The sequence below is a fragment of the Rhopilema esculentum genome, chromosome 2 (assembly GCF_057945365.1).
Source record: "Rhopilema esculentum isolate cy_ngs chromosome 2, ASM5794536v1, whole genome shotgun sequence".
Taxonomy (NCBI): domain Eukaryota; kingdom Metazoa; phylum Cnidaria; class Scyphozoa; order Rhizostomeae; family Rhizostomatidae; genus Rhopilema; species Rhopilema esculentum.
This window is the reverse complement of record NC_142816.1, coordinates 5,068,577-5,084,031: the sequence shown is the minus strand read 5'-3', so window position 1 is coordinate 5,084,031 and position 15,455 is coordinate 5,068,577. Positions and strand designations below refer to the sequence as shown.

At 37.4% G+C, this 15,455-nt stretch overlaps 1 protein-coding gene across 1 annotated transcript in view; it reads left to right on the top strand.

Moving 5' to 3' along the window:
- The window catches only part of LOC135695354 (uncharacterized), a 44,206-nt gene that overhangs the window by 124 nt on the left and 28,627 nt on the right, over positions 1-15,455 (top strand). Inside the window, exon 2 of the mRNA XM_065214423.2 lies at positions 8,313-8,429. Coding sequence (XP_065070495.1) covers positions 8,313-8,429 — 117 coding nt within the window. The remainder of the gene's footprint in view (positions 1-8,312; positions 8,430-15,455) is intronic.

Here is a 15,455-nt window from a genome sequence, read left to right as displayed (position 1 = left end):
TTCCATGTAGATAACACCAAGCAGCATGACACGGTATTGAAAGGGTCAAAATGTCAAAGGTCATCTATGAGAAAACATGAGAGATGTCAATAATTGAAGATATCAAGAAATTTGTAAAACTTCTCATGTTCTTAAGAAATTTTTCTGTGACTCGATTGAACTTTCTTTCTGAGACTAGATTATGGAGACTCTGCACCCAGGGTAGTCAGTTGCTAGTAGTCGCAAAGCTCGCTGGATGAAATACACTGTATGAATACACTGTATGAATACACTATCAGTATGAATAGTTATTGTGTGTGAAAGGGGATTAGTTTAACATTTTTATATCATTTTCAGTATACTTAATAAAAAACTCTTAAAGAGTTTTGCACATTCTATAATTAAGAACAGGCACGTCGAATATGAAAATAATGAGCTCAAAATTAAACTTAACCTCTCACTTTTGACCTCTCACTTTTGACCTCGCACCTCTGACCTTCAGAGAGGAATCGAATGGAAAGCGAAACATTTTATGTACATTTGGTTTCTCTAAGTACAATAGACTCAAAATTCCGTATTTTTATCGCAAAACTACATTGCTTTGTGTTCAATGGTTCATTGCATAAACATTCACTTTAGACGTTTTAAAATTCTTAACAAGTAACAGGCCCACTGAATATGAAAATAACGAGCTCAAAATCAAACTTAACTAAAACAAACCCGCAAGAAAAACTTCAACGTGATAGGTTCTATTTTGACCTCTCACCTTCCTGTCACCTCTGACCTTCAGAGAGGAATCGAATGGAAAGCGAAACATTTTATATCCATTTTGTTTCTCTAAGTACAATAGACTCAAAATTCCTTATTTTTGTCGCAAAAACTACATTGCTTTGTGTTCAATGGTTCCTAAATTTACGATAGAGAGCATTTGAAATGGTTTATTCTAAACCACAATGAATTTCGAAAACATTTTTAAATCTGAAGGGATCTTCGGCAGCTTTGTATTGACCTTACGTTAGCAGATGGACAGCAGATAAGGGCAGCAAACGAAACTGATAGATAAAGACAATAAATTTTCTATTGTGTTGTTTTGAATCCCGCCGGAGGCAAGGCCTTCTTAGGGCTCGCATCGTCTCCTCGTAGTTTGGAAAAATCAAGAACGTGAACCTGTAGACGTATATTCACGTTTCAGTTCGTCATAATCGAGCGATACTCATCCCGGAGTAATTTTAGCCAGATAGATTCAGTTTCCCTTTGTCATTGTAATGAAATTGTTATATGCCATGTAACTTGGACACAGCATGATTAGCAAAACTATATATGACAGATATGTATGTAGCGCTTTAGACCGCTTTAGACGACAACTTGATTTTTGATAATAGGTCGCATGTACCACTTTCTGAGGGGTATTACTGCCAATAGAAACGTGGTACCTTGTTGCGATTGCACCCGAACATCACTTGCAAGTCTGCCCTTTTCTATGTTGTCTTTAGTCCATCATTTTATAATTAAAGCAGCATCTTTTTATCTTTTTAACTTATAAGAGTGTTTCCCAGGCCCTAAAACAAGCCTGAAATTTCACCAAGGCAGGAGCTTTTTAGGGCATGGGGTTTGTGACACCCCCTTCGATAAAGATTCCATTTAAAAAATTATTGCCATCTAGGGGTGTTCTAGACATATTTTAAATGGGCACCTCCCTTGAGCACAATATCTAGCGACCGGCTTGCGCTTTTCATGCCGGTCACGCAAGGTCAAATGATTTTCTATATCTAACTTATTTCTTCACATCTAAAGCTTGGCCTATGTTTAAACTTACTTCTATCACGAAGCATTATTTCAAGTTGTTACTTCATTTTTCTTGGCATTAAGCCTATAAACTTCGAAATCAATGTTTGCAAAATCAAGAATTTCGTGTGCCTTTACAGCCCTTGTCAATTACCCAGCACAATAGCTTTGCTTCAAATATAACATAGTTCTGAAGATGGCAATAAAATTTCAGTTGTTTTGGGGGCGTTTTGTTTGATATGTGTAACTTCTCTTATCAAAATAGCTAATTAATTATCATAGCAGGACAAAAGAGGTTTAATTGGAACAAATGGCGCGCGAATTCTATTCACTGTTCTTTTGCAATTTAACCTTCCATATTTGAATTTAAATTACCAGTTTGGTTTGAATGCTACATTCCTGTGGGCTGTATCTTTGACCATGAAAGTAAAAGCAATAAAAATATCCAATTCTGATTTTTATAGCTGAACCCTTTCAGAAAAGAATAAGCCTGCCAACATATATCGGGCTACTTTTATTTAAATGTCGATATATGGGAGGAGTTTATAAGAGAAGTTTGAATTTTTTATATTAAGAAATATTTATATTTCTATGTTTTATGGTTTGGAGGTATCCAGGGCATGAAAAGCTCATTTGCCAAGTTCATTAATGGTGCAATTGTCTAGTTATGTCCTGTGACTGACTGGGTGAGCTGATACCTGCCTAATAGTATTTGCAAAGTTACAATTATGCTTTGATTTTCCTTTTGACACCTCCAATTCCGATAATCTTAAAGAAATAACGGCACACGATTAAATATTCTATGGCACGTGCTGTGGCTTGATTGTAATTTAAAAAAGGGGTTTTTGTGGGATATGTAATCAACTGCAAATGCTTTTGTGCCATCAAGCGAGTATCGAGTAGACGAAATAGAGGTCTTAAGTGACGATTTTATGATTTATATTCAGACTCATCATGGAATACATCTAAATATTCAAAATCAGTTAGATGTGTTACAATTTAGCTGAAATATGACCATGTGAGCACAGGCACTTTCCCATCAAATCACGGTAAATTGGTCTCTGTCCATAATTTTCTGAGCCATGCTAAAACAACAGTAATACTTCAAACTTCAGAACTTTTATCGGCCATATGTCACACAATTTTCAACGTATCTAACTGATTTCTAACATCAGAGGTGACAGCTCACTTTCAAAGGTATTGCACCGCGTTTATTTGTTTGTTCATATCTAATATTCATATTTTATAGTATACAGGAATAAGGTGTATCGAGCAGACATACGTACAAGAACGATTTAGGAAAAGGTTTTTTTACCTAGGCTGATATAACCGTAGAGAAACTCCCCATAAGCTCAAGGTACAAATCTTGTATTATTTACAACCCCTTTGAAACCTAATTTAAAGAAACACCTACGGACTGCTATTTGCGTGTTAGCCTAATCCTTTGTTAGTAGTAACGATAAATGCTTATTGAAGAATTTTATTCCCGAACTTAGCCCCAGCTAGTACGGTATGAAGAAGACTTATAGTGGACCCATTTAAAGGAACGGTTTCTTTGTACATAAAACATCTACTTTTTATCGATACAACACGATTTAAGTGGTTTTAATACGCTGCCTACTGTTTGCAATGAGCGCTGATTCAGCTTGACCCAATATCAGGTCTACACCTGCTCTTTCAGATGAACAATTGATAGGCTCTTCGCAATTGTGAGGTTTTCATGAAAATTGAAACCATGACAGCAAATGGGTTACACCCCTCTGTAGCTTCCCATGTATCCATGGTGTTGGTTTGCTACAAGGGCAGTAACGCCATACAGAAGGTTTTTTTGTCATGTTTCTGTAAAAGGTATGATAATAAAGCGGGGTTTACTTGCTCTGGCCTAATCTCAGTCTTGGATCTTTTATAAAATTTTTACTGATGTATGAGATCTCTCACTCCCAGAAGCTCCGTTGCACAGAAGGCCATTGCATTACCTCCTTACTGCCGGAAAAACATCAAAAATTCATTTGTTTTGCTCTGAATTCCAGGATTTCTGCTCATGTCCTGGAAGAATCGTAGTTTTGTCTTTTTTTCTGTCTTTCTTGTGGAAAGCATCAAATTGAAACATAAGAAGGGACGATTGCCCCCTTCCTTATAAATGAACCCTCCCCCTAAATTTGCCTAGTTGTGTAATTATGTGCTGTCAAGGTTAGAAGGCACCCCAATAAGTTCCAAAAGTTTACGTCCCCTTAGCAGGGGTATCTCTAGAAAGGGGAAAAGGGGCCTAAATTCCCCCCCTCAGGGAGCTCTCTCCCTACCGAATGAATACTTTGTCAGAATTGTCTTAACCAGGGAAGGAAAATTTTGCCTCCCGCTAAAAGATGGTAAAATCTACCAAATGATAACTGGTCCTCTTTTTGTAGCAACCCTTTCTCCCTAATATTGTAAACTTAAGGTTTTTCAATCAGACATATATGTCTCCCTTGTTACCAAACTACCTGCTTATATACGAGATGTATGTCTCCCTTGTTTCCGAACCACCTTGAGCCTTGTATAATCCATTTCTTGCTACAGCTGCCAATAATTAGTCCCTCGTTTCTCATCTGTGTAGTACCTCTTACACAAAGACCTATGCAATTATATTCCGTTTAGGTTTGTTTAGTAAATGACACTAAAATATTAATCCAGATGAAGGTGTTTACTCGGCTGTTTTCAACACAAGCAATTCAAAAACTGTACATATTACACTTCTGGACATAACTGCTGGGATAAATTCTTAAACATTTGCACAATAGCATGCTTGTACAATGCACCATCTACAGTTCCACCGGCATATTGAAGTCGGAGCGTAGGTATTATTTTAGCAGACACATCAAAACCAGACCTGCGGAGGGGGCGAGGGGGGGGGGTGGTGATGAGCGATCATGGTTGGAGAGGCTACCAGAATCCCAACTTCTTTACACTTATAGAAGTTATGCAATTATAACGTCTTATTCTGCTTAGAAAGGCGAAACAGTCACTTAATATTTTGTTCCATTACCTGAAGAAGTTCAGCAACTCTGCAAATGTACTTAGAAAAACTTCAATCGAAAGCTCTTTATCCAGTATACCAAACCTTTTTCAAAAGACCTTTTTAAAGTATTTGAAAAGCCTCGTTGTAATGTTGCGGCCATACGTCTTGTTGAGCTGCAACAATGCTATAAAAGTGTATATGACCAAACAACAGACATTGAAGTGATACCCAAATAACGGGATTTTATTTCCACTCCCCACACAATAGTCACTAGGTATTTTAAGCAGAGGGTTTGTTATTTCATACCTGCACAAATTCATGTACAATTTAGGTATGTCTGTGCACTGCCTGGTATCGTTTTTTGCGTCGATACAAGAGTATCTACGGGTAACAATAATTATTTTAGGCAATTCGATAATCTAAGTTCTTCATTTGATTTAAGTACTTCTATTATGCGATATTACTCAATAATCAATATTATTCTAAAGTATACAAGTTTGGGGGTCCGGAAATTATTTGCAGTCATTTCTTTTGAAACACTTAGAAAATTACATATTTTTTTAAAAAGTTTCTGCTAATAATTTTTAACAATACCTACAATAATTTCAGACACGAGCATGCTTTCTAATCAATGCTCTCAACTGTCAAATATTTGATTATTAAAATCCCTACTAATTAATCAGTATACAGTTTTAGACTAACAATTAAATTGACAGGGAGAGTTCCACACTGGGTACCAGGACTTCGAAAAACCTGGGTTCAGGATAAAGTGTTATAGATGCGATTGCAGTCAAATGAATATTTATGTGACTAGCTTCGAACTTAATTGCAGAGACATTGAGACTCTGGCACCCAGGGTAGGAGAGAGAGAGACCAAGGGTAGAAGCTTACTACCCATTTTTACCTCATGTTACCCAACCACTTCTGTGTGTTGCAACTCAACTTCATCGTCGCTTCTTCGTTTGTCTGCCTATTTCTACTTTCGATTCTTTTTTACTTGGATGAAGTTGGCTAGGGTGTTGACTGTGTGGGGTGGGGGGTTTAACAACCAATATTTGTCGATACATCCAGTTAATTTTTGATACTCTCTAGTGTCACAAATCAAATGTAGACATCATGTTTTAATGCATATCAGGAAAGTCTTCACATATAATAACAGCAAAGATTCACAACTCTACCGCGTAGACTGCGTAGACCGCCTAGCACTTTACAGATCGAGGGGCTAAACAGTTGGGGGGGGGGTGTGGCTAAAGACCACTTGCAATACGATTTTTTTAATGGTTTTAAGTACATTTTTGCAATCATTAGAGAATGACCAAGTCCCCTCACCCCCGCTTTCCCATTCCCTGAATTGCATATGTAAAATACATTCTGGCGACGCAGAAAGTGTTCTAAGTGCATGCCGTTCAATTGCAATGTTATGTTTGTTAGTATAACCGAGACTTCTCATCCACAAGTATTCTTCATGTTTTTATGTATATGTGTTTGTTACTAACTAGCTTCCGAAGGCAGTTTTAGGACACTGAACAGTGTCCTGGACCTTCCTCTCGACTTCACCACACCCCATTAGCTTATTAGCTATATGTATTTTTTTGTTCTTTCTTGCCAACGTTAAAGAAATTGTTAATGATAATAATAATAATAATTATTATTATTATTATTTCTATGCCTGGAATTACAGAAGCTGGTGACCCTAGTCTTTCTAAGTTAACGTTTGCCCATAGGAGGGACTCGAACCCAGGACCCTTGAATCAGTAATCTACAACCCTAACAATTGGGGAATCCTCAAAAAGTGAAAAAAGTGCAATTTGTATGTTCTGGGATATTCAGCTTTTTCGATGACTCAGGGCTATGATTTCAGACTACCTGGATCAAGAATTTGTCCGGAGATATGACATTAAAGAAAATTGCTTCCCTTAATATTTGAATAAACGCAAATTGATAACCGAAAATATAGCATTAACCTCTTCAAATCTATTCATTATCGTAATTGTCTTTCAATAAATATATGTGATTTCCTGTTTGTGTTTTCTTTTCAAAATGGTTTTGTTAACTAATACAATATGAAGTAACAGCAACACACATCTTTCTGATCAAACGAATATATATTAATAATATCAGAAATTGATAGTTTTTAATGGCAACTTCGTTATAATATATTCGCATGGAAATATTTTATAGATGGATCGATCTAAACACCCACGTTCCCTGGTTGCTGGGTGGGAATGCTACGAACTCGTCCTATTTTTTATTGATTTTCAAAGAATGCCAATAACGTTCTAAGGAACTAAAAATCTAAGGGTGCAATGGAAAAACCTTTCTTTGACAGAAGTATTCGAAATTCTCTACATGCGTGTTTTTGTATAATTTTAGGCTGCCCTACCCATATTCCACCGTGATATTGCGTATTAGAACGTGACATTAATTTAATTTGATAGATAAATCTTGTCAATTCTTGATCTTGCCTTTAGTGAATGATGTAGAAAAGTTATATATATTTCTTCATAAAACTGCGGGCAAATTGATATAATTTATGTCTGTGTCGCCCTGGCATAGGTGACTCTGGGTTAGTTTGTGACTCTGGGTTAGTTTGTGACTCTGGGTTAGTTTGTGTCTTGTAGTGACTCTGGGTTTTTCTGGTATAGAAACTTTTAGACCCCATGCAACTACCAGCAAAAAACAAAGAATCAAAATTTCTCATAGCTAACGCCCTTGATGGACAACAACTGATTTGCAATAGGCAAGAGTACAAACAGGGGGCGACTGGCATACATGCCCAAAGTTTCTTGTTGGTTAACCCTAACAGGGAAGCAGCTCTTCCCCCCATAAAGTTTCTCATTTCTCTGCTTCTCATCGCATCACATTGGTGTGTTCTCCTGGCAAATGTTCCTGCAAATAAGTAATTAGCCACGCCCATTGCCTGAAATACCCCACCCTACGCATTGATACATGGAAAATGATTATGCAAAACCAGTACATTATTGACTTTGAAGTCCATTGTGCTGCATTCAAACACTCTCTTCCATTCAAATCGACGTTTTTAACCAACAATCCCAAGATATTCTCAATTTGCTTGGAGTCCCGTAATCCAATTTCCTCCTTGCGGAGGAAGCGTTTCTAGAAAAGAGGGTGTCATCCAGTGTTCTTTGCACAGGAATAGTGCAGCCGAAGCATCAGTATTAGAAAAAACTTGAAATGTTACATTGATTTGTCTTCAATGCTTTGATATTTGGTCGATATTCTTGCTCTTAGCTCTTGCTGGGGGCATTTGACATGAAAGGCGGGACTCTCTACTCCCCTGCATTTTCTTATTGTCTTCAATTGATTACAATATAAACTCGCATATTGTAGTTACAATACAATACAACATTTAACGCTATTCTGATTAATGGCCCAACTGATGACAAGAGCGGCAAACAGTCCACTGTCTTACCTCGCGTAATGTCCCCTAAATTACTCTGCTGCTATCATTAGCCAAATATGAGTATAAATAGCAAAATTTGTTTTACGAAAGATCATTTCCATGTTTTGATGCTCGTATGCCTGGTTTTAGCTCCAAATTCCAACCCACACGATGCCCCTTAGAGAGCGAACTGGTTTTGCAAGGCCTCTTTATGAGTACAACCCATACGTACAAAGAATGCCACACCAACAGCAACAGCAACAACGCGTAAGTTTTTTATTATGTATTTTTATCGTTCATGTTAAAATCCCTAAAGTATTCACGTCTTCTGTCTTTTTTAAATTCCTTTGTTCATCCCTACATACTTTTCAACCAGGGCTTCCACATAGTGGCAGTTACAGTGATGAAGCTGTTAGAGTTTGCTATTAAACTGAAGAGGGTCCTCCCTTTTTGATGGTAATAAAATGCAGAAAATTTCTTGCAATTTTTTCTTCGTTTTAATATAGTTCATAAACAAATTCAGATGCTGTGCATATTACAAGGTCTGAATACATCATACAAAAATTCTTATTACCTCGTTTGGATAAAATGCACCAATCCGAGGTGATTTGTTTCTTCGTAACTTTGGATTACACACCCGTTCTATTTATGACCCCCTCTCCATCATGGGGCCTTTATTCCTTATGCACTATCCTGGTACCAGCCCGTAAAATCTATCTTTCGGCCGATGCCTGATTGCACATATAATTTTATTAGCAGCTTTCTGTCTGCATCGCTTTCTCTTTTATGCTGGAGAGCTTAAACTTATATTTTACCTTATGTAAGTTAAATTGAAGATTGATTCTCGGATATCATTGGGTAACAGCGCGCATGTAGAAGACATGAGGTAATCTAATTAAGATTTTGGCACTGTAATAGATTGGTTAGAGAAGGATCTCAACATCTTACGATGAACTGAAGAGGTATGGAAGGAAGTCATTTGGAAAATGTTTCAATTTTGGCAGCTGGGAAAAAATTAAATATAAGGAAACGGAAGAACAAATTTTTCATCTTGTTACATGTAGACACTAAAAATTGGTTTTAAGTCTCGTCTGATTTGTCGTCTCTAATGTAACAACTTCATTTCGCAAAGGGGTGTGAAATTAAGACAGCTTATAGGAGTCATTAACCAAGTTGTTCTTTTATTGGGAATGGGCACAAGTAGTTTTTAACATGTTCCACTCCATTCTGAAGTTTCGCAGGGCAATGAGAATGTCTGACTTCCCGTGACTTAATATAGATAGTAACGTTGCTTCTTAATGAGGGTAGCACAAATATGAAGTTGCTAAATAAATTAAATAGATTGGCAGAGGTTTTCAAGGCTGTCAACCCAAATTAAGGCTCGACCAATGATTTTAATGCTTGCTCGTATCCACCCAACAGGAAATTGATTCCCAGTAGCAACATTGTAGGGGCAAAAGGCAACAAGAAAAGGTACTGGGCACCCTGACCTCATCGTGCTATTTGCCCAGGGGACCAGGGTCGTTTAATGATCACGCCCTCCACGAATCTCCTGAGCTGCCCCCTTTTCCATTGGTCTATTCCTCTTGAGCAGTTCAGCTTGGTCCCAGGCAATTCCACTTGTTTATGTTATCAACATCTCATTTCTCACGTCATCTCAACGATCCTCTTCAGTCCTATAACGTTTAGATGAATACAGCATAAAATTTCCCCTTCCGGTAATTTTTGCCTATGGATCTTATTTCCTATGGATCTCATTAACCAATGGATCTAACCAAACAGTACACTTTTTGTGCACTGAGATTTTACTTGGAATTATGCCACTAGTTACAGCACCTTAAGTTCGATGACTCCGGCATATATGGCTTTATTTTCAAGGACGTTGATATCCCAATGGTACCATGATTATAGCCAATATACTAGTTATCTAAATGTCATATAGCTTTGATGTTCTCACGCAACTGGTTTGCACCAGTGCTGTTGGGTAACATCATCTCTTTACTGAATGGTTGATTGTTATCTTTCATTATTTGGTTTTCTATATGTCTTATGGAGACCAAGTACACAACAGCTTTGGAACTGTAGCAGAACCACGATATCTATTTTTACTCCCCGAGCCAATAAAAATCAGCAACTTTGGCCTACTAGTTCTTAGTTAGCGTAAACCTCTTTGGCATATTTTCCAGATACGTTTTCGATACATGCAACGTATGTTTGTTTGTTTTCACACCAAATAGCAGCGATTTAAATATTTTGTGGCAAGAAGCGGTAACCCAAAGGGGTCATTGGATGTAGTTATCCACTGCTCGGTTTCATCTTTGCGCAATGACATCGTATTTTGGTTTATCAAGTTAACCAAAAATTGTTGATGTCTTTGCGTTGGAGTTCATTTGAGCACAATTATTTAAAGCGGGGACACTTCTTCTACACTGATTGACTGTCAGATTTTCTTGCAGTAAATAATCAAGTGTAATTTTTCCAATGATATTGACCCTTATACTAAATGCCAATTTCCTAAGCAGATAAAAACAAAATGACAAGTCATTTGTACCTTCAGCTTTAAAAAATTATTTTTCTTCCTGTTGTTTTAGTTTCTCGCAACATTTATGTAGACTTTTGCCACGAATTCATGATATTAGGACTCATTTAAAGGTGCAAAATTATGATAAATATAGAAGCTTACTTTGATAAACTTGAGCTTGAAGTAAACTTTTCATTAAACCTCTCGCCTTGCTCTATTTAAGAGTAGCGCCAGAAACTCTACAAAGAAGAATTAAGGTGACCAAACTATTTTTACAATCAAGGATGGATTGCGATAAAGCGAAATCTGCTCTGCTCTACTTTGGCATGGATGCTGAGCCCCGACGATAGGGGGAAGGAGCGAGGGGGTTGCGTAGATGCCCCAACTATAGCCCACTAGGCCGCGCTATCTGCAAACAGCGGCCCTAGCCCTCTTATTGCAATTTTTGCAATGTCATCGAATTCAGTATCCTACCATACTTCAGAAATTAATCATATCTATTTTCCATAGCAAACGCAGACTCAGTCACGCGTAGTCTGCTTGTAGATGTAAGCTATCAACCGGACTCTTTTTAGTGCGAGGATGGCTCAGTTGTTAGAGGCGCTCACTACAGACCCAAGGGTCCCTGGTCCGAGTCGTTGGCATGACCAAACTTTCACCCAGAGTGGGGAGAGTCGCCAGCTCTCTGTAATTCCAGACGTAAGAATCACGAGGTGTGGTCACATCGAGTGGAAGGTCCAGGACACTGCTTGATAAGCATAGCTTCTCAGTGTCTTAAAAACTACCTTCGGATGCTAGGTAGCAACAAATACAAATACAAATCTTTAAGTGCGTGCACAGATGTCCCCGCCCTAGCTCGTTCTCAGTACGTTGCTAAGGGTATCTAATTTCGGAGGAGTATTATTGATGGTGATTCATAAATATACCTAAGATACGCATGTTTTTACATGCAATCATCGAGTAAAGTTTTTTCAGCACATTAGCACTGACAATAAGCATTCACTAGACTATCTAAATCAATACGGAGGGGTGTTTTGCTACGCAAAGAATTAGGGGACCGTCGTTTTTATCACTTCAGAAGAACCTACTCGTACCCAGCTCTACAATACTTGCCATATGCCATCTGTTTCGTCTTGAATTGCTAGGGGTCAGAAGTCAGAAGGCCAAAGTTCAAGAGTCAGAGTTGTTCTTCCGTTACACAATAACCATAAGTGACAGAGATGTTCATAAAAGAAAAAGCTATGATAGGATACTCTGGGTTGTAATAGGCAAATTCATCTTAGCTTAGTAAAATTTGCATGACAGATTTCAAAAGAGTGAAGCAAGGTTACACATTTACAGGCTCATTGAAGACTGCACAAAGCCTACTATGCTGTTACTTCGCATTCACAACAGTAAAACCGTTAGTCATTAGTATTTAGAACTTCTTAACGAGAACTTTCTCATTTGTAAACAACAGATTGTTACCAGATTTAAAAAGATATTTCATCACGTGATAATTTCGACCAAACAGCTGTGACATTTCAGATATTGGTTTTTGATTGCTTGGAATGGCACAAATGCCAATTTGAATACAGTGTCAATTAATAGCAAGCAATTAAGCATTTGCAAAGCAACACGTTATGGTATTTAATTACATTTAAGTAACTCTAACAAAGAAAAGCCTATTAACACCTCTTAGACAAACCTTAGCTAATGTCCCAACAAGACAATACATAATTTCATATAACTGTTTTTTTCTGTTTTCGTTTACGAGCGTTTCTAATTTCAGCTGTTTTACGCAGGCTTTGATCTTACCGCCGTTGGGTTCTCAAACTTAAAAGAATGTAAACAGATCGTGATTAATGCTTTTGTAAGCAAAGCTCTAAGTTATGCCGTTCTGGGTTGTTTTTTCTGCGTCGGGAGGGTCCGTCCAATATCCAAGAGACCCTGGGGGGGCCAACTGGCACCCCAGGCTAAGAGAACAAATAGGGCGTTGCCCTCCTTTTTTCTATTAACAGTCAATTAGAGCAGGTTCGAAAATTATGGAAGATATAGCGTAGTTGTTTTCCAAAAGAATATACATACAAGATAAATTCCTTGTATTATTTAATGCAATGTTCAACTTTCATGTACAGAGTCATACCTTTGCTATATTAATTATTTGTTATTAATTCGACGTTCAGCACACTGAACTATATTGATTATCAAACAAATATACGACTTACTAGCATTTATTGCTTACCACTAGTATAAAGTTTTGTAAATAGGTTCGATAGTCAAAGGAACTAATTATAGAATACATGTCGCGAGTATACCAAATTTTGTCCCTCTCTTGCCTAACCTCTAGCAATTTTTCTTACCAGCTAAGGATTTCGCCGACCAACTGTAAATTTTATTGACCAACTAAGCATGTCGAAGAGTTTGACATTTTATATACCCCTGGTTTTAACAGTAAATAAGAATCTGGAATGCGATGTAGCTGATGTACTTTCGTCCTTGAAAACCCATCTTGATTGTGTTTTTATATAAACTCTATCTAAGTTCATTCTGTTCATAAGTCCCTTAATGTAAATTTTTGACTTTCTTTTAGAGCTCATTTACCATAACCATACTTTTATACATTTTATGACAAATTGCAAATTAAAGAAATAATTATGGAAATGAGATGATCTATTCGCAGAATGAAGGGCTTAGCATGCTAACTCTGCTTCTTAGATCGGTGTTTATTCTTTCGATCACCTCCCCCCGCCCTTCTTGAGATAGATATTCTTTATATGTAGAAGAACCTAGAACCAGTGGCGGACACTTCGGGGGGAAGGGGGCCACGGCCCCCCAATACTTTAGAGGATAATGGTCTTTTGTTTGAAAACAACGGGAAGTATGACGTCATCTTATTTAAACAATAGGCTTGCCCCCCCAATATTTGACCAAGTGTCCGCCCCTGCTAAGAACCCAATTTCTGTATTTGAATTTTCCAGAATTTAGACACTGAAATATCTAATAGGGGTGTAGGGGTGTAGACGTTAAAGCCCCTTAAGTTTTTCTGTCAAATCTTGTAACATTCAATACGTTGCTCTGTAAAATCTTCTGCTGTTTGATAAATCGTTTGCTGGTTTTAAAATCACTTGTCGACAAGCTGAATTTAAATTCATCTGCATCTATGTTATCTTTAATTTACTTTTAAAGGCCTTCCATACAACACAATTCCTCTTGTGTATGTTAACCCTTTCACTGCACTCTAAACAGATTGGAAGTTGTCAGTGGTTTGTTTGTAGGAAAAATAAGCACAGCTAAAGTAAACGGGACGAGCCTTTTTTACACCTGTCACACCAAAATCATATTTCGCACGAATAACACCGTTATTTTGTGATTTACTGTGATTATGTCTCTGCAGCGAACAGTTAGTTGTTACAGCTATTCGCTTTTTGCTGTTTCTGAAAATAGTGCTCTATAGAGGCATACAATAATACTGCAAGAATTGACGGCCTTACAGGCTATTTTCTTAAATTTATATTCGATACATCTTCTACAGTGGATTTAAAGCTGTATAAGCCTTGTGTGAAACAACCCAATGATGGTAATCATGGAAGTGAAGGGTAGTTGCTTCCCTCCCCCTAAATTTGACATAACTCGGAAATCATAACTTGGAAAATAATTTTATATTGGAAATAGGCGAGAAAAAGCTGCTCTACAAAGATTTAATATTGCAACATTATGGTAATGTTTGACAGGTCGAAAGATCGAAGGTAATGCATGTTTAAGCCTGGGGTTTACTTTTAACATGTTTAGAAAACTTCTTGTTTTTTGCCTTTATGCAACATTTATGCAGAGACTCCTCAACCCTAAAGTTATTAATGTCACGAAAATGTCACGAAAAAAAGTTTCCTTCAACCTAAGCCGCTACAAATATTTGAAGACCTCTTAGGGTTAAACATATTGATAGGATAATGAAGCAGTGTTTTTTGAAGTCATAAGGAGTTCCCCCAATTTATCTTTTTTAAAAAGAGTTTCCTTAAAACCAATTTATAATATTTGAAGACCTCTTAGGGTTAAACAGGATAATGAAGCATCTTTGTTTTCATATCTCTAGAGATATGACGGTACACGTCAGAAAAAAATCTCACGTGACTACACCCAGCAGTCAGTGGAAAGCCGCCATTTTAATTATTAAGACAATGGAAGACTCCTTATGAATGAATATCAGAAGAAAGAAAGCAGTGTTTTTTTGAAGTCATAAGGAGTTCCCCCAATTTTTTATGAATTTAGGAGCAGTGTGAAATCGGTCAAAAATTTGAATTCTAAATTATATACCTCCTTGTTAACTAGATCTATGCATGTTTTGGTTGAGCTTCTGACGATAGAGGGAGCTTTAAATTCCTCGTTTAGTTGGCAGTTTGATAAAAAAAAACTCATGACCCTTCTTGTTAGAGGTGCAACCGGCATGATTTGCGTAGCTGTCTTTTACGCGATGTGAAATTGGCTGTTTTTGTATTTTCATGCAGGTTTTGATCGGTTTTGAATTAAAATTGAAAAGCATACCGATTGTGCAAGATCCTTTAAGGGACTTTCTTCTGACATTCATCCATTAGGAGTCTTCCATGGTCTTAATAATTAAAATGGCGGCTTTTCACTGACTGCTGGGTGCAGTCACGTGAGATTTTTTTCTGACGTGTACCGTCATATCTCTAGAGATATGAAAACAAAGATGCATTGATTACACGTTTTTCCGCAAATAAACGAAGGAGATACCTTTTACCGTATTTGGTCCTGCAAGATTCCTCTATCGCCCA